This window comes from Cervus elaphus, chromosome 10 (genome assembly GCF_910594005.1).
Source record: "Cervus elaphus chromosome 10, mCerEla1.1, whole genome shotgun sequence".
Classification (NCBI taxonomy): Eukaryota; Metazoa; Chordata; class Mammalia; order Artiodactyla; family Cervidae; genus Cervus; species Cervus elaphus.
Genome location: NC_057824.1, coordinates 39,458,968 through 39,481,480, shown reverse-complemented (window position 1 = coordinate 39,481,480; position 22,513 = coordinate 39,458,968). Strand labels below are relative to the sequence as shown.

The following is a 22,513-nucleotide window of genomic DNA, read 5'->3' as shown; positions in this document are numbered from 1 at the left end:
TCCCACATGCCATGTGGGCACAGTAAAAAAAAAAAAGTAAGAATTCCAAAAGGGTTCGGTGATAGCCCTTTGACCAAAGTCCCCGACATGCCCTTGGTCTTAAATAAATATCCCCAGACTCTTTCTCCTGATCATTCATGCTCTGTCCCCTGAGATCTTCCCTGGCTGGTCATCCAGAGGAGGTTGCAGCTGATGGCTGGGACCAGTGTGAGGTCCTCCTGCCCTCCTCCCTCTTCTCTCCAGGCCTGACTCACTTCCCTCCTGCCCCGGACGTCAGAGCCGTGGCTGATTTGCTGGTCACCCTGTGGCTGTGGTTTCTGAGCACGCTTTTGAACAGATGCCCCTACAACGCTTGTGTGCCCTGGCCTTGTGCTCTGTGAATTCGGCCAGGTAACCAGTCTGGTCTCCCATCTCATCGCCAGAGCAGGCGTGGGGCCTCCTGACACATCTCCAGGACTCCTCACCTCCCAGACACTCACCCTGCCAGGCCCCTGGACGACCTTCTAGAAACACAGCCCTGAGTGTGTCATGCTCCCGGCTCCACAGTCATCACTGAGTCCTCATTGCTGGTGGGGTAGGATCTGAGCTCCTGGTTGATGTTCCAGGCTGTGGCATAGGCCCTCTCCCCCAACCCCCGCACTCCAAGCCTCTTCTCTCTCCTCTGCTTCCTCAGTTTCCCCACCTGGCGGTTTCCCCTTGAGGGCTGAGAGTGCCCGGAGGTGGTGGCCTCCTCCCACGGTAAGGATGCTCAGCAGCTGTTGTCCTCTGCCCCACCCTATTTACAAATGATAAACTTGGGGCTCTGAGAGGCAGGGGTGGCCCAGATGTGGCAGAGTGGGGATTAAAATTTACACCTTCCACCCTCAATCGGGGACATGTGCTAACCCAGCTCAAGCGTCCCTCCTCAGCGAGGCCCCTGGTTGCTTCTTGCGTCCTGATTCCCCATCTGCAATTATTGAACTGATGAGTGGTTTCCTTGTTCATGATTACCTTCTTTTCTAGACCATTAGCCCCATGAAGGCACAGACCTGGGTGGTCCAGCTTGCCAAAAGCCTGACACAGAGTCATGGCCTGATAAATTCCTCTTGAATAGTTGTTGGAAGAGCTAAGACAATTTCAGAGAAACTCCAGTTAGTCCAGTTAGGCTAATGAAGTGGGCTCCTTTCTCTTCCAGAGAACCCACCCCCCTGGGACTTCTTGGATTGTACTGAGCACCAGGGGCAGAGTGTCCCTCCTGCCCCTAGGAACACTGGCCCTGAGCAGCAGGCAGCCTCATAAACACACTAGCAGCGCCAGGCCAGCTTTCACAGAAGCCCTGGAGAAGCATCTTAAGCAGGGAGTAAAGTGTGTATTAGGCTTAGATACCTTGGGAGTCAATGTTTAAAAAAACCTCACCGGTAATTGGAAATTGGCTAATCCCTTGCTATCATGAGGAGGTCCTGGAGGCCGGGGATGCGCTGGTTCCTCAAGCTTTATTTTGAAGGCTTAGAAAACAGGAAGTGACTGAGGAGGTCCAGAAGCTGCTGAGAATCCCTGCAGCAGCTGACTCCAAGTGGAAAGCGAGATGCATTTGGGTCATGTCCCTTCAAAGCATATTCACGTTTCCTGAAAAGTATGAATTTCATTATTAATAGCAACGATTTTTCTGGTAAATTTTGTTGAATATAAAAAAAGGCACAATTCCCAATTGCAGGGCTTTGATGAGTTTGCATAAACCAATCCCCAGCCCCCCTCCCCACCTCCTGCTCCCCCAACCCTGCCCCCCGACCCTGCCCCACCCCAGGGCTCTCCTAGCCACTATGCCTCCTCCTGACAGTAGCTATCACCTGACTTTTAGCACCATAGATGGTGTTATCCAAAATGTTTGGAGCCTTGATTCCAGGTTCTCAAATTCGAATGCCCCCCACAGGTATCCCTAAGATGAAAGGGCGTAGGGTGGCCTGTTGCCCCTGGGGACTTCCTCTGTGGGGACATTTGCCAATGGTTTCCAGGCAAAAATACAGGCCCGCTGTCAGCAGGTAATTTGATCTCACAAAAGAAGCTGGAAGTCTAGATTTTTATGTGAAATCATGATTACTGAATGTTGGCCACTCATGAAAATTTAACACCCTGTGGAGGCCAATTTCATCCAGGCCAAACAAAGGAAGCTCATGGGCCAAACCTGGCCTGCAGGCTGCTGGTGGGGGTGACCTTGAGGGACGACACCCTCCCCCCAGGGCCTGTGGGGGAAAGGAGTGTGAACACAGACATCACACCTCGGAGGAGCGGTGACAAGGGCCGGATGGTGGGAGACGGGGCCAGGCAAGGCTCTGCCGTGTGTGGAGCGATGTGTGACCACATTTGGAAGAACACACAGGATAAGCGCAGCAAGGTCATCCAGGCAGAGGGAGGTGGGTGGGGGCCTGGGGGCCTATTCTGAGCCCAGGGAGGTCAGAGTGATGTGGGCCGGGCAGGCCCAGGGGCTGAGATGCAGGCAGGGCCAGCCGCCTAGGACCTGCAAAGGCAAACTGGGGCATGTAGACTCTGTCCTGGGGCCAGCAGAGGCACTGGGGAATTGCCTGGCTGTCCAGTGGCAACCCACTCCAGACTTCTTGCCTGGGAAATCCCATGGACAGAGGAGCCTGGCGTGCTGCGGTCCATGGGGTCGCAGAGTGACCTCATGTACACGACTGAGTGACTAAACACAGCAACCAGTGCTTAGGACTCGGTGCTTTCACTGCCGTGGGCCGGGAGTCCTTGACTCTGTCTAAAGAGGAGAGAACAGGGGACTTCCCTGGTGGTCCGGTGGCTAAGACTCCACGCTCCCAATGCAGGGGGCCTGGGTTCCATCCCTGATTAGGGAACTAGATGCCACAACTAAGAGTTCTTATGCCGCAATCAAAATAATCCTGCATGCCACAACGAAGATGGAAGATGCCACGTGCCGCAACTAAGACCCAGTGTAGCCAAATAAAAAAATAAAGAGGAGGGGACAGGGGTATGGGCCCACATTTCTGGCCTTGTAAACAAGCTCCACCCCCACCATGCCCAGACAAAGACTCCTCCGCCAAACCTGAGTCAGGCTCCTCTGAGTTCTCTTCTCAGCTATAGGCCCCGACCTTGGGTCCTGTCCTTGGCTTGCCTAGGCCAGTTTTAGCAAGAATCCTACTGGCTCAGTTTAGCAAGAATCCCTCAGCCTTGAAACCCGATCAAGTCCCTCATTCCCCACTCTGGACCTCTTACTCTTCTTTAGCAGGAATCCTGTCAAGTCACGTTAACTAGAATCCATTCAGCCTTCAGGTTTCCTCCATCTGCTGACCCCCGCCCTCTTTGTCTCTAAATCCTCTATTGTTCTTGTATTCAGCGTTGAGCTTCATTTCTCTCTTGGGGCAAAACTCCTTTTGCAGTGGTCCCTGAATAAAGGCTGCTTTACCGCCTTATCAAGCGTCATGAATAATTTCTCTTTAACACCTGTCCACACCCAAGGTAATTACAACTTCATCCCTATTTGAGGATAAATCCTATCCAAGGTGCTTGCTCGTGAGCTTGGGTTTGTTTCAGGAAGGGTGTGTAGACCCAAGCAGCGGCTCCCTCCAGTGGCACAAACTCTATCCCCTTGTTCCATCTTCACTTTGAGTGCAAGTGTGTGTGTGTGTGTGTGTGTGTGTGTGTGTGTGTGTGTGTGTGCGTGAATGCACGTGCGCACATGCACGTTCAGTCATGTCTGACTCTTTGCAACCCTATGGACTATAGCCTGCCAAGGTCCTCTGTCCATGGAATTTTTCAAGCAAGAATACTGGAATGGGTTGCCATTTCCTCCTCTAGGGGATCTTCCTGACGCAGGGATCTAACATGTGTCTCTTGCATCTCTTGGGTTGGCAGGCAGATTCTTTACCACTGTGCCACCTGGGAAGCCCCAGACTACTTTGAGTGCAAGGCCCAGGGTAAAATCAGTGAGAACTGTGGAGCTTCCTTGAGCCCTGTGCCCATCTTTTCCAACTCAGCTGCCCCATCTGCGGCAATGCTCTTCTCCCAGGACCTCCCGCCAAATACCTTGAAGGCGTCTTATACATCCCACCTCAGATCCTAGTGGATCTGCTTTTTTTTTTTTTTGGATGTGGGCCATTTTTGAAGTCTTTATTAAATTTGTTACAATATTTGTTCTGTTTTATGGTGGTTTTTATTTTGACTGCAAGGCATGTGGGATCTCAGCTCTTCCACCAGGGATTGAACCCGCACCCCCTGCCCTGGAAGGTGAAGTCTTCACTACTGGACCGCCAGGGACGTCCCAGGATCTGCTTCTAAAATTGACATAGATGCACAGCCCTATCGTCACTGCCCTGGTCTGGGCCACTGGCATTACTTGCCCAGTTTTACTCACTAGCCCCCAGCTGCTCCTTTCTTGACTTCTTTTTTTTTTTTTAATTTATTATTTTTTTGGTCACACTGCAGGGCGTTGCAGGATCTTAGTTCCTCAACCAAGGATCGAACGCTTGTCCCACTCTGTGTTGGGTGCACAGAGTCATAACCACTAGGCCACCAGGGAATTCTGCCTTCTTAATCCAACATCCTGAGTGGTCCTCTTATACTCTGAGCAGACATCTCTCCTCTGCTCAGAACCTCCCCAGGCTCCCTCCCAACTCAGGGTAAATTCTGGAGTCCTTGTAACAGACTCCACGCATCATGACCTGTCCCCTCCCCCCATTTCCTTTCTACTCTTCCCCCTGTTGCTCTCCCCCTGCCCACTCAGCTCTGACCACACTGCTCTCTCAGTTATCCCCTACCCCAGGGCCTTTGCACTAGCTGCTCCCTCTTCCTGGAACCTCTTTTCCTGGGATATTTCCATGGCCAGCTTCCACCTTCCTTCAAAATTTTGCTCCCAAGTCACCTTCCCTTGAGATCCTCTTGCAGCCCTGATTTAATGCCACAACCTACTACCCTCACCTCTCTGCACCTCCCTGCCTTGTTGTTCTCCCAAGCTCATGACACCTGCTGACTCTGCAACGTACTCATTAATGCCGTTCATGCTCTTTTCTCCTTGGTGCTGAGCATCTAGATGGAAGAGTATCTTAGACAGAAATATCAAACCCCTCTGTGCTTCCTCTAGGTATATCTTAGGAGAGAGTGGCCTCTGAGACACATGTCACCCGGGCTCTCCTCGCTTTGGACGACTACGACACGGTTCCCAGCCTCTAGGTCCCTGAGTCCCACACATATGCACACGTGCCACCGTTTCAAGCCAACATCCGAGGGATTGGTTTTCAAATGTGTACAGATGCTCCTCTGATGAATATTGTACAGCCGTTTAAATGCGCTACTGAATTCCTTTTAGCTGCTTGGCCGTGATTTATTTTCTCTGTTGACCAATACTCTCAATGCCACCATTATTGAATGGAAGTCCTCCTTCTCAAAATAGTTGGGAACGCCTTGCCTAAGGCCAGAAAAGGGATCTAATAAACAAGTCTGGGGACCCCTGGCTATCCTTCATACGGGTTCCTGCCAGGAACGTTGCCCACAATTACTCTCACCTACCCCCAGGCAGGGTAGCAGCAGCTGCCAGGGAGCAGGGGCTCACCCACCAGAGTGAGGCAATTCATAATCCGTTAACCTTGAATTCTGCAAGTCCTGCCGCTCCACGAGCTGGGGCTTGTGAGAGCCGTTCTCAGCTTGGGAGGAATTCAAATGAGCTCTTGCAAGCAACATGCACCTCACTGTTGCACATCCCGGGTGTCTGGGCACCGTGTACTGTACAGTGTGGCCGGGGTTCAGGGAACGTGGTTATCTTAGAGCCGAGATGCAGATGGAGTGCTGACAATCAGACCATCCCACCTTGCACAAGAGATCCTGAGAAGGTCTGTGCAAATTTGACCTGATGATCTTGGTTCAGATGTTAATAATAATGTGTGCTCAGTTGCCTCAGTCATGTCCAACTCTTTGCGGTCCCAAGGACTGTAGCCCACCACGTTCCTCTGTCCATGGGGATTCTCCAGGCAAGCATACTGGAATTGGTTGCCATGCCCGCCTCCAGGGGATGTTCCCCACCTAGGGATCGAACCGGCGTCTGCATTGGCAGGTGGGTTCTTTACCACTAGCGCCACCTCGGAAGCCCGTTAATAATCCTGGCCAGCATTTACTGAGCACCTACTATATGCCAAGTGCTTTTTGCAGGCACAATCTCATCACAACAGCCCAGCATTCCTCCCTCCACTTTTTTTTAAATAGATAAGGAAATAGAGAGGTTTAGTAACTGGTTCAAAGCCCACAGGTGGTCAAGCCCCAGGGTTACCTGACCCCCCAAAGTCAGTATTCTTGACCTTTCTGTCCACCCCCAAACTTGAAGATTCTGGGTTGGCAGCCTCTGTGGGGGCACCCCTGTCTGATAACTGCAACAAGTTCCTGTCTGGCATGGTATTTCCTTGGGTCATACTGCTAAGGATCTGGGCTGGGTGGGGATGGCCTGCCAGGGGAAGCTCCATTTCTGTGTCTAACACGTGGGCACCTTGTGTGGCTCATTCCTGGCCGGTTCCATGCCTTGATAGGGAGGCCAGGAGACGGCAGCTTCATTCTGCCAGGGGAGCCTGTCCTGGTGGTTCATGCAGCCCATTTCTCCCTGGAAGAGAGACCCTCAGGGCAAGCACACGCCCTTCAGACTATTGCCCAGCACATCTGGTGAGGCACCCCTCCCGACAGGTCCTGCAACTCCAGAATCAGTAATGAAGCATCCTTCCCAGTGGGTCTAGCAGCTTCCTTGGTGTGCGAAACCCTCAACTCTGCCTCTCAAACTCTTTGGGGCTCCTTCCTGGGGTTCCCCATAGGGGCGAGGGTGCTGCGGGCCCCTGTTCTTCGTGGGGACCCCAGCAGGCTTGCTCTTCTCTCCAGAGGGCGGGACTTCGGTTCCTGCGCGAGATGACCCCTCCCGGCTGGTTTTGTGGCTTCTCCTCCCTCTTTCTCCGAGAGCGCCTCTCTGGCACTCTTTTGCTTCTCAGACCCTCCACTCGGGTGCGGGTCTCTTTCCCCGGCGCCCCTTCTCTGCTGGACCCCCATCCGCCCGCTCCCGGCGAGGGGCGCCCCCTCTCCCCGTGAGGGCGGGAGCCAGAACAGTGTCTCCGGCCGCCTGCAGGTGTCTCCCCACGGAGGGGCGCGCGTCCCTGCGCCGTGGCCGCTGCCAGGCGCCCGCGGCTCCTCGCCGAGGTGCACTCGCGCTCCGGGCTCCGGGCGCGCCGAAGCCGCTCCGCCGCCGCCCGCCCCCCACGCTCCCCCGCGCGCCCCCCGCGCGCCGCGCCCCCACCCCCGGGGTAGGGGGGCGGGTCATGGGCCCGCGCCGCGTCCGCCGCCGCCCATCACAGGCGCCCGAGCCCCGGGGCGCGGCGGGCAGCAGCCGCTGACGCGGGGCGCCGGCTGCCAACTTCGCGCGCGGAGCTCCCCGGCGGCGCGGTCCCGGCGGCGCGGGCGGCATGAAGACGAGCCGCCGCGGCCGAGCGCTCCTGGCCGTGGCCCTGAACCTGCTGGCGCTGCTCTTCGCCACCACCGCCTTCCTCACCACGCACTGGTGCCAGGGCACGCAGCGGGTGCCCAAGCCGGGCTGCGGCCAGGGCGGGAGCGCCAACTGCCCCAACTCGGGCGCCAACGCCACGGCCAACGGCACCGCCGCCCCCGCCGTCCCCGCCGCCCCCGCCGCCCCCGCGGCCGGGAACGGCCCCCCTGGCGGCGCGCTCTACAGCTGGGAGACGGGAGACGACCGCTTCCTCTTCAGGAATTTCCACACCGGCATCTGGTACTCTTGCGAGGAGGAGCTCGGCGGGCTCGGTGAGTGAGCGGCGGCGCCCCGGGGCTCGGCTCCCGGCTCCCCCGGGGCTGCGCGCTCCCTCCTTGCGCCCGGGCTGGGGGCCCAGCGCCGCCGCCAGGACGCCGTGCCCCGCGCTCCGCAGGCTCGGCCGGCCCAGCGTTCGGGTGCGGGGAGCGCGGTGGGCAGGTCGCCGGATGGTGGTGGTGTCTGTAGGATGCTGGGCGTTCGGGACGCTCCACCGTTTCAAGGTTCAAGCGCAGCTCCTGCCCCTTCCGAGCGCCAGGCGCCTTGGGGAGGCGCGTCTCCCGGCCACCCGCCCCGGCTGCCGGTCGGCGGGGCGCGCGTTGCTTTCCGCGCCAGAACTCATCTTCACGCTCGCCCCTTCCCTCCTTTCCCTTTGCGGGGCTCTGGCTACTCCCACCACCCCATCCCGTCCCGCCCAGGGTCGTGGGGGTGTTGCTGCAGGGACTGTTGCTATCTGCTGCCCCCTCCCACCGCAGATCCTCAGAGCCCGGAGCCCAGGGGGTCATTCTTCCCCGCACCCCATCTCCAACCCGCGCTCATCGGCTCCCAGCCCGGGCTTGGGGAGTGAGGAGTGGCATTCCGGTTGGTTCCCTGCAAGGGACAAGAAGCGCTTCGCGTCCGGCCCCCGACCCGGGAGAAGATGCGGCGGGAGGCAGAGAAGTCAGGCAGGAAAGCGGGACAGCTCTGCGAGGATCCGATCAGAATTGAGGTGGGGGTTGGGGGGTTTGAGGCGGGGGGAAGGGGGTGACTTTTCAGAAGACAGATCCAACTGCGCCCTTGGCCTCGCACCCTTGCCTATACCCGCAGGAGGCGGCCAGTGCCGGAATGAGGGTCCCCGAGGCAGGCAGCGAGGCTGGGGCAGGACCCCGGGGAGAGCTGCCTGACAGCGTTGGTGCCCCATGCTGGGGACGCTGGTCCACGCCAGGCGGAACCTCCCAGACGGTGGAGAGGATGTTGCTCCAAGTCCAAGTGTGGGAACCCTCTTGAGTGAATTGACCTCTCTCCCCAAGGTTAAAACTCTCCATCTGTCGCCTAGCTCTCAGATGTCAACTTGGGCTATGTGTGTAGTCACACGGAGACAGGAGTGGGCCACAAACCTCCAGTGTGCCCCGAGTTAGGCTTTGGCCTGACTGGTAGAAAGGACAGAGGGAAGAAGGTGTGAAATAAACCCAGGGAGGCTGCAGTCCCTGCAGGGAATGCCTTTCCCTATGTCTTCCCTGGCTGGCTCCCCCTCTGCTCCAGGGGGACTTCCTGGCAGGGTCCCCTGCAGAGAAGACCTCCCTGTTCCTCTTTGGAGGCAGAGTCTTCCCATCTTTGTATTGATATCTCATCGCCACTTTTATCTCCCCCATCACACTTGGCACAACCTGAAGTTTTCTGGGGGCATGCCTTTGGCCACCAGCTTCTTGTCCCCTGTCCCCACAGGCTGACACTCTATGAGGGCAGGGCCCTAGCCATCTTGTTCATTGCCATGCCCAGTCTCTGGGTACTGTCTAGCGCATAGAAGGTCTTCAGTACCTATTTGCAGGATATATGTTGCACGAGGCCTCAGGACCACGGACTGGAGGTTTCCTGGGGTGCTGCCTGCTCTGTCTTGTCTCTGGGGGTGGCCCACTGAACTTTTATGGCACCACTTGCTTGATACTGGCTGTTTGCCAAAGACCATCTGAATAGGGTCCTGCCCTGACCAGTTTCACCCCATCAGACTTACTTCTGGCATGCACTCAGGACGTGAGTATTTTACTCTGGGATGTAATAATAATAATAATAATAATAATAATAAATTAACCCTAAAAGACATCTTGGCTAAAATTCCCTGCTTTCCACTCATCCCAGTCCTCTCCCACAGAGGCCCTGGAATGCCTTATCCTGGAAAGGATCTGCACCCTTTTGGGGGTGGAGTTCCCCCACACTTCACCTCTACCTCTCACCAAGTTTCTCCTCGTGGAAACTCTCAGACCACCTGCGCCTTCCTTTATGTACACACTTAGATCCAACACTGTGTCTGGTGGTCCCGTCTCTGCTCCATGAAGTGCCGGGGTCTTCACTGGCCAGCTTAGCCTCTCAATTGTTGGAAGTCCCTCCAGGCCTCTTCCTGAAGGTCACGCCCCGAACTGTTGCCGTTATTTCCCTGTAGCTCATCCGTGTGGCTCATTCAGGGCTTGACACAAGATGTTAAGGATTTTTTTGAATGGAGTATAGTTGCTTTACAGTGTCGTGTTAATTTCTACTGTACAACAGAGTGAATCAGCGATATCTATATGCATATCCCCACACAGGATGTTTAAATTCTTTAAGCGTTAAGGAATGTTAATTAAAAAAATTGAAAACAATGCTAGCTCACAATTATTGAGCTCTTGATGTGTACCGGGCATTGTGGAAACGTCTCACCTGCGAAATCTTGTTGAACACCCTTGCGTGGCAGGCACTTCTATGGTGCCCATTTTTCAGATGAGGAGTTTGAAGTTAAGAGAGATTCTTGTCTGGCCTCACACCTGATAGGGGGCCTGAGTCGTCTTCCTGGGGCAGGAAGGAATCCAGATGAAGTGATCAGAGAAGAGAACCATGCAGTTGGGGGTCAGAGAAGGGGACAGTTTCGGAGAGGGCTCAGCATAAGACCCTCACCTGCAGTCCTCTTTTAGTAAAAACGTGGATGTTAGTTTGTTGGGTAAATAAAACAAACCCACAGTTTTTCTCTTTCCTCTTGATCACTGTTGGTTAGTGATTGCCCCTCCCAGAAAATCACAATTTTCCTCCCTGGGAGCTTGGAAAATAGTTATCAGCCTGTCAGTGTTGGTGAGAAATTTGGGAAGTCTGAGCCAAACTTGGCTCAGATTTTCCCAGCGGATCCTACGGTGCCCAGCTCCTACCCCTCCACCGCCGTGGTGCTGAAAGGGTGTCAGGAGGTACCTGGCCTCAAACTTTTGTTGCTATGACAACCTTCCTTCTGGGTTCTGCGACCATTTTAAAATTTCTTTCTACTTGGAAAGGGGAAAAAAAACACCCCCCAACACGCCCCTCCTGCCCCCCCCCCCCCCCCCAGGAACAAAATCCTGCTCTCCCCGCAGAACATGGCCAACCAACTTCCTTCCCTCCCACCATGAAACTACAGGAAAGGTTTTCTTCCTTTCTCTGCATTTTATGTTCACTCCAGTGAAAACACCAACCTCGAAATCCTAACCTCTCCATGAGAGGCAGCTGTTAAATGCTCCTTCCTCTCAAATGCCTGTTCGGTAATTTCTTTCTGTGCTCAGGGTAAAAACCTCTCCCCACTCTGGGCAGCCACAGGGAAATCTAATAAGCCCCTTTTCCCACACTAAAAAAAATCTACAGGGTTCACAAAGAAAACTGCAGCCTGTCCTAAACAGACACGATCTCCCCAGACCCAGCACAAAGGAGGCTTTTCTCTTTCCTCTAAGAAGGAGCATCGGCCTCCTTCAACAGGCAGACAGGGAAGCGTGGCCTCGACACAGAATTACCCCAAGCCCTTCACGCAAATTGGATTTCTCTTCTGGCTGAGATGCTCGGAAGGCGCGGGTGGGTGCAGACGCAGGCCTTGGGGTGGGAGGGGCGGCAGAGAAAGGCCTGGAGGAGTGATGAGGGAAGGTCTGGAGGTGGGCGGGAGGGGGTGGTGGGAAGGAGGCTGCGCTGACGGGAGCGCAGGTGATGTTTGATCCTGAGGAGAAGGGTGACACTGGAGGATTGATGGGGTGGCTAGGTCTAGGGGAGCTTGTGAAGATGTCTGGAGGGAAGTGGGACTGGGGTGGCCGGCGAGAAGGGAGAGAGGTCAGGGGAAGGAGGAACAGGATGTTTGGTGTCCTGACTCTAGACCCGTTCTGTCCGCTGTCATGGGTGGGACAAGGTCCAGGAAGGATGGATGCCTCGCGATACCTCTTTTTATAGCGGTGTGGTTTGGGCAAGGGCCTCAGTTTGCTGGCCTGTAGAATGGGGTTTATGAGGATCAGAGCAACTAGCAGCTGCTCAAGGAGCAAGGATTCAGTGAAACAGTGAGGGGACATGCTGGGCACCTGTTGGGTGTGTGATGCCTGGTCACTTCTGTGCTGCCCCATGTCTGAGCCGTATTGTCTCTCCCGTGGACTTCTGCACCTGTTCCACCATTGCCCCCAGCCCCTGTCCGTTCCTGTCCACTTTGCAGCTGAGTAATCATCGGATCCTGTCCCTCCTTTGCACAGGCCCCTCTGACAGTCCCCTTCTCACTTAGAATCAAAGCCACATGGTCCCCGAATCTTGAGGCCCTGCATGAGGGTGGCCCTCAGCCCTCCCCCGGCTACAAGGCTTCTCTGCCTCTCTGGGTCTTCTCCTTCCCACACTGGTCACTGACTTCTGCCACACTGGCCCCTGACACCAGACATACTCAGCCTCAGGGCCTTTGCACTGGTCCTTCCTTCTGCCTGGAAGGCTCTTCCAGCAGATGGCCACAAAGACTGTTTCAGCAATTAAAAAAAAATTTCTTTATTTATTTGGCTGCACTGTTGCAGCATGTTGGATCTTTCAGCTGTGGCATGTGGGATCTGGGCTTGCCAGGTGGCGCTAGTGGTAAAGAGCCTGCCTGCCAATGCAGGAGACATAAGAGACACGGGTTCCATCCCTGGGTCGGGAAGATCCCCTGGAGGAGGGTGTGGCAACCCACTCCAGTATTCTTGCCTGGGAAATCCTATGGACAGAGGAGCCTGACAGGCTACAGTCCGTGGGGTTGCAAAGCGTCAGACATGACTCAGTTACTAAGCACAGATGCATGTGGGATCTGGAATCGAACCCGGGTGCCCTGCTTTGGGAGTGTGGAGTTTTAGCCACTGGAGCACCAGGGGAGTTCCTGTTTCCCGAAGCTTCTTGAAATCAGCTCTCTCCCAGCATCTGATTGAACATTGATCTCCCCACACTTTTCCTGCTTGATTTCTAGCCGCTGGCCGCCATCGACTTTGGCTCGGTGTTCCTTGTTTGTTTCACGTGTGGTCCATGGGCTCCGTGCAGGCGGGGGTTGAGTTTCTCTGGGTTCTTTACACTGGTCCCCAGTGCTGGTGCGTAGTGGTGTCCCATCAGCATTTGTGGGATGGCTGTCGGTTGTTGTAACTGTTGTTTTCTGGGTGCAGTTCTCCGCCAGGCTCCAGGTGTCTTCTTATGCTGCAGTGAAGCAGGGGGCTGGCCGGGGACCCCTCCCCTTCTGCTGAGGTTTCTGCTCCACCTGCCCCTCATCATGCTCACCAGTGAGCGTGGGGTGGGACCCTTGCCGGGGAGGAGAAGCCCCCTGCTACCCTGTGCCTTCTTGCTTCCCCTTTCTCTGCAGAAACCCCAGCCCTTCTGTCTGCCTCTTACATTGCGCTGCTCCATTTTCACAAGTATAAGCAGGCCTGTGATGTCCCCAACCTGGAGCTTCCAGTGCTTGGGAATACATCAGTGTAATGTTACATGGGCCAGGAGCAGCTGATGGGTGAAGAGCTGGACTTTGAAGGGTGTGGCTTGGCCCCCCCCCCCCCGACAAGTGTTACTTCCTTTGGTTCCCATAAGAACCCTGTGAAGTAGGTGCCATGGTTATACCCAGTGAGGAAACTGAGGCACAGAGAGGTAAAGTGATTGGTTCAAGGTCACACAGCTTCCAGATGACAGAGCTGTGATATGCAGAAGGCTTCAGAGCCTGGCCTTGGTCTGCTGTGCTATGCTGCGCCCTGTCCCCCCATCCCAGTTAATACAGGCTCCCCCAGCACCTCCAGGAGACCTCGCTGGGAAGAGCAGTGTGCCAGGTGTCCTGAGTCCTGGGTTCAAGTCCTGCCTCCAGTGCCAACTTGCAGAGGGACTTTAAACAAGTCACACACACTCTCTGGCCTTGTCTTTCCTTGTGTGTAAAATGAACATTTCATTTTGTTTTTTGTCTGCGTGATGGAGGTGGCAGAGCACCCTGGGACCGCACTGTCCAGGCTCCAGCCCAAGCCACCACTCATGTGCTGTGTGACCTCTGGCAGGGGCTTGCCCTCGCTGGGCCTCCGTTTCCTTGGCTGGGACAAGAGGATGATGATATCTGCCTCACGATTGTGTCCTTGGAGTTCAGCTGGATAACACAGATGCTTGGCTGGTATACAGCAATCACTCAATAATGGAGCTTGTGGTCATCTGACCTTGGGTTAGAGGCTGTGAACGTGTGGCCCTTGGATCACCTTCAAACTGTCTATTTTTAAAAAATAGGTATATTTGGTTTATTTATGTATTTTTGGCTGCGTGGCATGCGGGATCTTAGTTCCTCAACCAGGGATCCAATCTCGCCCCTTGCGGTAGAAGGAACCCAGCCTTAACCACTGGACCACCAGGGAAGACCATGTCCATCTGTTTTCTTGGCCCTGCGGTGTTTTCAGCATCTTTGAATAAGCTGCCAGTGTTTGAAAATTGAGACACTTCACAGAAACATCCAGATTGATGGCTTTTCTCAAAAACTTGGCAGGTCAATCCGCACTGGGCCCAGGTTCCTGTGGGAGTGGCAGTTGCCTCTTCCCGTGGTCCACCATCCCCCCACCCCCCACCATCCGCCCAGGCCCCAAGCCTTGGGGTCCTCCTTGGTGCCTCGTGTTCTCACATCCCACGTCTCATCCATGGGCAGATCCTGCCTGCTCTTCATTTAGAGTCCAGCCCCCACCTGACCGTGTCCTGACCAGCTCTGCCCTGGCCCCTCTCCCCTGGACTAGGGCAGTCACCCCTCTCTGGGCTCCCTGCTCCTGCCCATGGTCCCCACCCCCGTCTGTTCTCCATCCGGCAGCTGGAGGAATCCTCTTAAATCTGAGTCCCTCCTCTGCGCAGGGCCCTCCCGTGCATCCTGTCTTACTTGGTTACAGCCAGGCATCCTCCAAGCCCTGTGGGCCCTTTGAAATTTGCCCCTTGTGCCTCTCTGACCATCTCTGCCCGCAACTGCTCTGCCCCGGCCACACCAGCCTCCTTGCTGGCCCTCCGACAGGCCAAGGCCCTCCTGCCTCAGGGCCTTTGCACTTGCTGCTCCTTTGATGTGGGAACTCTTTTCCAGGTACCTGCCAGGGTCCCTCCCTTCTCAGGCAGGACTCTGCTCAGATGTCCTCTTCTCAGTGGACATGGTCCCCGACCACCTTCCCAGACCATGTGGTCTATATCAGTGACCTCACTACCTCCAAACACTTCCCCCGCCCTCCTTATTCCCCCATCATTCTAACTATTGTCTTACGCACTACATATCAAACTCATTTATCTCCTTCCTTCCCTTCTTTTGAAACATTTTATTGGAGTGTTGTTGATTTACAATGTTGTGTTAGTTTTGGGTGTACAGCAAAGTGAATCAGTTATACCTGTACGTATCTCCCCTCTTTTTTAAGATTCTTTTCCCATATAGGCCATTACAAAGTATCGAGTAGGGTTGCCCTTGCTATACAGTAGGTCCTTATTAGTTATCTATTTTATATATAGTAGTGTGTATGTGTCCATCTAGGGCTTCCCAGATGGCGCTAGTGGTAAAGAACCTGCCTGCCAATGCAGGAGATGTAAGAGATAAGAGACGCAGGTTCGATCCCTGGATGGGGAAGATCCCCTGGAGGAGGGCGTGGCAACCAGTATTCTTGTCTAGAGAATCCCGTGGACAGAGGAACCTTGCGGGCTATAGTCCATAGGATCACACAGAGTTGGATATGCCTGAAGCAACTTAGGACACACACACGCATATGTCCATCCCAACCTCTAAATTTATCTCTCCCCCTTCCCCACCCCTTGATAATACATCTGTGACTCTATTTCTGTTTTCATTTATCTTTATTATGTCTCTCTCTTGCTCAGATGCTATCTTCATGGGAGCAAGACTTGGTGCATTTCACATAATGCTGGCTTTGAGTGAGGGTTTGGTGAATATGTGTTGAATGCATGTGGAGTTCTCGGACCTTCTCAGGACGCATGTGTGCAGCGGGAGGCCCCAGGTTCTGTGCCTGTCGTTCCCTTGGACTTGTCAGAAGTTCTTTCTTCCCTCTTCCCTTCCCTGTTCTGCTTCTGAGAAGAGGTATTCAGTGGGGGTGCTGTAAGGGGCTAAGGGGGCTCATATGGTCATCCTCCCTGTTTAAATCCTGGGGCCAGACTCGGAAACTTGTGGGGATACTGTGACCTCAGGCCGCTGTGTTGCCTGTGGCACCATCCTTGGTCTGAACAGAGCAGACTCGAGCCCACTTAAGGATAGAGTTTCTTTCTTTCTTTTTTTTTTTTTTTTTAAGGAGGATGCTGCTGCCTACAAAATCCAGGCAAAGGCCTTGGAGGTCAGAGCCAGGACTATCTGGGCTCCTGGAGGCCAGAGCTGATAATCCTCCCACAGGTCCAGAGCCACCGATTGAAATCCTGCTGAGGCCAGACTGGAAACCAAAGACAGCGGTATATAGAGAAGGGAGGGGCCAGTGCGGAACCGGGAGCAGCTGCCCCACTAAAGGGCAGCTACTGTTCGGCTCCAGTGCCCACTGTCATCGGAGGAAGGGGGACCCTGTGGGACCAAAAGTTGCCCATTTTATCAGCCCTCCAGGAAACCTCTTGATGGTTGAAATTTGGCAATGAATTCAATTAAAAATTAGAAGCGTGTTCTGCAGGACTGGGGCCAACACTTATGAGGGGTGAGCAGACCCTGTCCCTCCAGTTTGCAATTTCTCGGCCAAAGCCTTGCTGCTCATGTGATTGGAGTCCCAGCTCCTTGTTTCCATGGCTGTCGGGTCACCGTCTTGAGAAAGAATCTGATTGGACTGCGTGGTGCCTGTGGCGGCCTTGATGGCTGGTCCCGTCTGCTCTGTCCAGGAGTGGGGAGTGTAGGATCTACACAAGCCCGTCCTATGAAGAGAGGAGAGCAGAGCTTCAAGCCAGGGGGATGGGTGGGGGCTTGGATGGACATCCCTAAAGGAGGTGACCCATTAGGCAGGATTCCAGGACTCACCACGTGAGAGACAAAATCACCTGAAATGGGCTTACGAAAAAAAAAGAGGAATTTATGGTCGTTCTTGATAGAAAGTCTCCTAAGAAAAGTCCAGGTTGTGGCATGGCGGGATCACGGGATAATTGGGAGTTTCTCTTTCCAGCCCTTGGCTCTGCCTTCCTCTGGGTTAGCTTCATTCTCAAGTCCACTCTCCCCCTGTGGACATCCCCCAAAACTTTGGACTTACCTTCTGTCCTTTCAGTAACTTCAGGGGCAAAAGAGATCATCCTCTCCATGGTTCCAAACAAAAGTCCCAGAGCTGGTTCTCATTGGATCAGCTTGGGACCATGTCTCCATGTCCTTGAACTGATGGGCATGGCCAGAGGGGTAGATGGTATTGATTGACCACAGGAGATGAGGACAGGTTCCCCTCAACCATGAGGTCTGAGAGTGGAAGAGGGCTGTGCCAGTCAGCACTTGCCGCAGTGATGCTGTGTAACCACAGAACCTCAGGGGCAGACAGCTGTAAGCTCAGCTCGATAGTCTGCGGGTCCACATTAGGTTGGGCCTAAATATTAGGTGACTCACACCTAATACCTAAGCATGCTGGTCGCTGGCTATTTGCTTTGCTGACATCTCATTGGCCAAAGCAAATCATGCAGCTGAGCCTGGAGTCACTGTTGCGGGCACCACAGACTCATAATGGCCAAGGGCATGGATATAGGTTGTTGATGTTATTTAGTTGTTAAGTCGTGTCTGACTCTTTGCGACCCTATGGATTGTAGCCCTCCAGGCTTCTCTGTCCATGGGATTTTCCAGGTAAGAATACTGGAGTGGGTTGCCATTTCCTTCTTCGGGGGATCTTCCTGACCCAGAGATCGAACCTGAGTCTCCTGCATTGGCAGGCGGATTCTTTACCATCTGAGCCACCAGGGAAGCCCTCTATGGATACAGGAGAGAGGGAAGAATTGGGGCCATCAAAACAGTCATTGGATTGACATATACACCCTGCTCTGTTTAAAATAAGTAACCGACAAGGACCTTCTGTTTTAAAAAAAGGGAAAGAGGACAAGAGAATGATAAAGGTGAGATGACACTGGCCAGATGTTGATAATTCTTGATGGTGATCGATAGATTCATGGGGATTTATTACACTACTCCTTTCACTTCTGTGTATGTTTGAAATTTTCCACAATAAAAAAGTTAAAACAATCACTGTATTGTAGGTGGTTCTTCAGAGTTGGGACTTGTCCAAGTAAGAGGGGCTTCCCAGGTGGCTCAGGAGTAAAGGACCCACCTGCCAATGCAGGAGACGCGGGTTCGATCCCTGGGTCAGGAAGATCCCCTGAAGAAGGTAATGGCAACCCACTCCAGTATTCTTGCCGGGGAAATCCCATGGACAGAGGAGCCTGGCAGGCTGCAGTCCATGGGGTCACAAAAGAATTGAACATGACTGAGCCAGTGAATAATAACAACAACCCAGTAAGAGGAGAAACAGATGCTGGTCAGATAAGGACAATAGATGCCCCCTACTTATACAACAAAGGTACCTCTAGGAACTGAAGGAGTTTGTGACTGAGCCCTCCATCCCTGGTCTGGTTCCTTTTAGCCAAGACACTGCAGCTGTGCCTGAGTCAGAGGTTCTTGATCGTGTGGCCCTCTGGGCTCTGTGATGCTGAGATGGAAACCAGGGGCCTCTATCCAGAGAACCGGGTCCCCCTAAACACACAATCTGGCCTGTGGTTTCTGGAGACCCACCCTGGAGACCACCCCAAGTTGAGGACCTCTGAGCCATCTGGTGTTTCCCAAACTGGGCTGTGCCCAGGGCCATCTAGTTGTTGTTGGTGGTGTTCAGTGGCTAAGGCGTGTCTGACTCTTTGTGACCCCATGGACTGTAGCCCACCAGGCTCCTCTGTCCTCCACTGTCTCCTGGAGTTTGCTCAGATTCATGTCCATTGAGTCCGTGATGCTGTCTAACTGGAACTTGCTAAAAGAAAGATTCCCTAGGGCCTCACCCTTGGACCTTCTGCTGAATAGGTGGGGGGTAAGGCCCAGGGATCTGAACTTCTTTTTTTAATTAATTAATTAATTGGCTGCACGGGGGCTTCATTGCCACACTAGGGTTTTTCTCTAGTTGCCGTGAGTGGAGGCCATTCTTCTTTGAGGTTCATGGGCTTCTCCTTGCAGTGGTTTCTCTTTTTGCAGAGCACGGGCTCCAGAGCTTGGGCTCAGTGGTTGTGGCACGCGGGCTTAGACGCTCTTCAGCATGTGGGATCTTCCTGGACCAGGGTTTGAACCCATGTCCCCTGCATTGGCAGGCGGATTCTTAACCACTGGACCAGCAGAAAGTCCTAGGTATCTACGCGTCTAAGCAGCTCCCCAGGGGTTTCTGAAGCACAGCAGGTGTGGGCCCTAGGGTTCCCATCCAGGCCTCTCATTCTGCATCTGACAAGGGGGCAGCAGGCGGGGCAGCCCTGGCCAGGCCCCTGACTGCCCGCCACCTCTGCCTCCTGCTCTCTCAACTTCCGGTACGGTCTTTCACTCCCGGCTCTGCCCCACGCTCTCTCTGCACTTCCGGCGACATCCAGTGTATTTCCCACCTCTGGGTGTTTGCTTTCACTGGTCCCTCCTCTGGATTCCCTTCCTGTAAATGTGAAGCTGTCATGTCCGAAGACCCTCCCCACCCCCCAGCCCTTGATGCTGTGTTCTCCCACGATCTCCTCACAGCACGTACCACTTGCTGAAATGATTTTTTAAAAAAAATTTCCAAGCACATGTATCACTTGTACCTCTCATCCTAAAGTGAGCAGCTGAGAGCAGACCAGAGACTGTGTTCAACTTCTCACCATGGTGTCCCTGGGCCAGGACGCAGTGGTCCTTAGGAAGTGGCAGAATCCCTTTGGGTGGGAGAGCTGGTACCCACGGTCTCAATGTTGCAGGATGAGGGTCTTTCCATGGGATGTACATGATACCTTGGATATGCACAAAGCAAAATTAAGCCTTGAGGGCTGCCAGGAGGGTCAGTACGTGTGCATGTGCGTGCATGTGTGTGTGTGTGTGTGTGTGTAAAGGGGGTAGACGGTGACAGGCAGGATCAGCCCAAGTGCAGAGGCCCCTCTTGGCTGGTGGGGAGTGCCCCACAGCCCCCCAAGACTGTTCCAGGATGGTGAAGCCCAGGGCTCAAGGATTTCCCAGGTCACGGTAGGAGCGAGGGGAGGCCCTGAGCGTCCTCAGAGTGGAGGCCTGGGCAGATGCGCAGGATCCCAAGGAAGAAAGATGTGATCCCACACAGGGGATGGGGACACTGCTGGGGACAGAAGTTTAGAGCAGAGTGCATGGGAAGTTTTCCTCTCCTGTGTTTTCAGAGGAAATGTGGGTCTTAGTTTCCCCACCTGGCAAGTGGGGTGATCGTCCCGAGCTCCTGAGACTTGTGAGTTTAAATCTGCTCGAATGGGGAGGCCAGAAGCGCTGACAAAAATGAAGATGGCAGCGCTGACCTCTGTCACTGGACTCCAGCTGGGTGGTGACTCGCGAGGTGTGAAGGGTGTCCCGGCCCCAAACTGCCCATGCTGAGCCTGTGTCCTCATCGCTTCTGGACACTGGGCTGCAGGTTCCTCTCCCAGGGGCTGCCCGCTTCCTGCTGGTGGACACCAGCCGGGGGATGTCCATGTTCCAGCTTCCGGAAGCAGAGCTGGAGCCTGGGGGAGAGGCAGTGGTGGGGAGGGGCCTTGTCCTGCATCCCAGCCTTCCAGGGAGGGGGTCAGAGACGGCAGACACACCCCGAATATGAGAGGGACCCAGGGCAAGGCTGCGATCAGACAGAGGAGCCAGGAAGGGAGGTGATGAAAGAGTGACAGAGACAGAGAAAGGGAGATACATACAGAGGGGACGTGGGTGGGAGAGGGGAACGGGGCAGAGACAGGGAGACAGACAGAGGGATGCGCAGAGTCACAGACCAGGGACGCACACACACGGATGGAGAGACACAGAGAGAAGCAGAGACTGGCAGGGAGGATGGGAGAGCTGGTACCCAGGGTCTCAATGTCGCAGGATGAGGGTCTTTCCATGGGATGTACTTGATACCTTGTACAATTAGGAGGGAATTAGGAGGGAAACGGAGTAACTGAGAGGGAGACACCGAGAGAGAGAGGGAGACACACACAGGCACACACACACACGCACACACACGCAGGCCTGAGGAGCTGGGAGGAGAGGCAAGTAAGGGGAGCCTGAAATAGCCCTGGGGAGGTGGGAAGGCGCACATATGGCCCCTTCTTGCTGCTCTTTTCCAGGAGGGCTGAGTCCATGGCAGGAGGAGGCGACTCTGCCAGGGGTGGGCTTGTGGGGCCTCAGCCCTTGGTGCCTCGGGCAGGTGGGAAAGGCGCGGCAGCCAGGCCAGACCTTCCCCTTCCCCAGACTCCCCCCTCCTCCTCCCGCCATCCCACCGCTGCTCGGGGGTGGGGGGAGTGGGTGGGCTTGATGTTGCGCTACTGGGGGGCTTCTGCCCATGGAGGCTCTCCAGCCCTTCTCCAAACTGCCACAGGTCAATAATAATAAGGATGGTGGTGACTCACATATGAGGAGAGTAATAAACACATCTTAGCGAAACTATGGTCTTTTTATTAGTCATTCGCAGCCCGAGTAAACTCAGTACGTGGGAGGCAGCTTCTCAGCGAGTCAACTGGATCTGCATGCTGGTGGCCACTGGGACACACTTGTGGAGCCTCCCCGCCCTCTGTCCTTGTCTGTCTGTCCCCTCTTCTCTCTGGCCCTCTCTCCATCCTGCTTTCTCTGTCCCAGGGTTGAGCTCCGGAAGAACTGTCTCTCCCTGCCATCCTTGTCCCATGCTCTCAGCTGCCAGCCTTGTCCCCTTCTGGTCCTGGTGTCTCAGATGGTAGAGTCTGCCTGCAATGCAGGAGACGTGGGTTTGATCCCTGGGTCGGGAAGATCCCCTGGAGGAGGAAGTGGTACCCTTCTCCAGTATTCTTGCCTGGAGAAGCCCATGGGCAGAGGAGCCTGGTGGACTACAGCACGTGGGGTCACAAACAGTTGGACTCGACTGAGTGACTAACACTTGCCTTGCCCAGCCTCAGGAGAAATCTGGGTGGTCCTGGGTGAGGAGCAGAGGGAGGGAGACCCTCCCCAGACACAGTCAGGGTGGGGGGTTGGACACAAGTCTCAGTGACTCCCCTCAGTTGAGACCTCTGCTCGGAGGTCTCACCAGCATCTCCAATGAACAGGTCCTCAACCCACCGTCTGTTCTGCCGTCACTGGCCGGGGGAGGCTGGGTCACGGTGCCTTGACCATCTACAAGTCTGGGAAGGTTCGGACAACCCCAGGGGCTGTGTTTATGTGTCCCCATCCTGGACTCGGGTAAGAGAGGCTCTGTCTCCGGGTTCTGTGGCTATAGAAGCAGGAAAGGGGGACGAGTTTCTGCCCAGAAGTGGCTCATGCCATTTGGCTTGCGTTTCATTGGCCGAAGCAAGTCACATGGTCATGGCTCATCTCCTGGGGGTCCTACCAGGTGCCTAGAAAGCGGAGCTTGGGAAGACTGGTGACAAGCGTGATTGGATACCTCGTCCTCACCTGCCCCCTCAGCTCCATCTCAATAAGCAATAAAGGACAGCACCGTCTTTCCCAGGTGAAACCTTGAAGTTCTCTTTAACCCCTTCTCCCCGCTGTCTGTCTGTCTCACACACACGTCGGCATTCAATCCATCAGCAGAGCCTGTTGGCTCCTTTCCAGAATACATCCAGGGACTTCTCTGGTGGGCCAGTGGTTAAGAATCCGCCTTCCAATGCAGAAGCGAGCTCTATTCC

The 22,513-nt window shown here is 54.7% G+C and overlaps 1 protein-coding gene across 3 annotated transcripts in view; it reads left to right on the top strand.

Annotated features, from left to right (window-relative positions):
* Window positions 1–7,317: 7,317 nt before the first annotated feature.
* The window catches only part of GSG1L (GSG1 like), a 253,377-nt gene continuing 238,181 nt past the window's right edge, over window positions 7,318–22,513 (top strand). For all 3 annotated transcript variants that reach the window (XM_043914577.1, XM_043914579.1, XM_043914576.1), the window contains exon 1: window positions 7,318–7,785. In XM_043914577.1, the coding sequence (XP_043770512.1) occupies window positions 7,434–7,785 (352 nt within the window). In that variant the 5' untranslated portion in view covers window positions 7,318–7,433. The remainder of the gene's footprint in view (window positions 7,786–22,513) is intronic.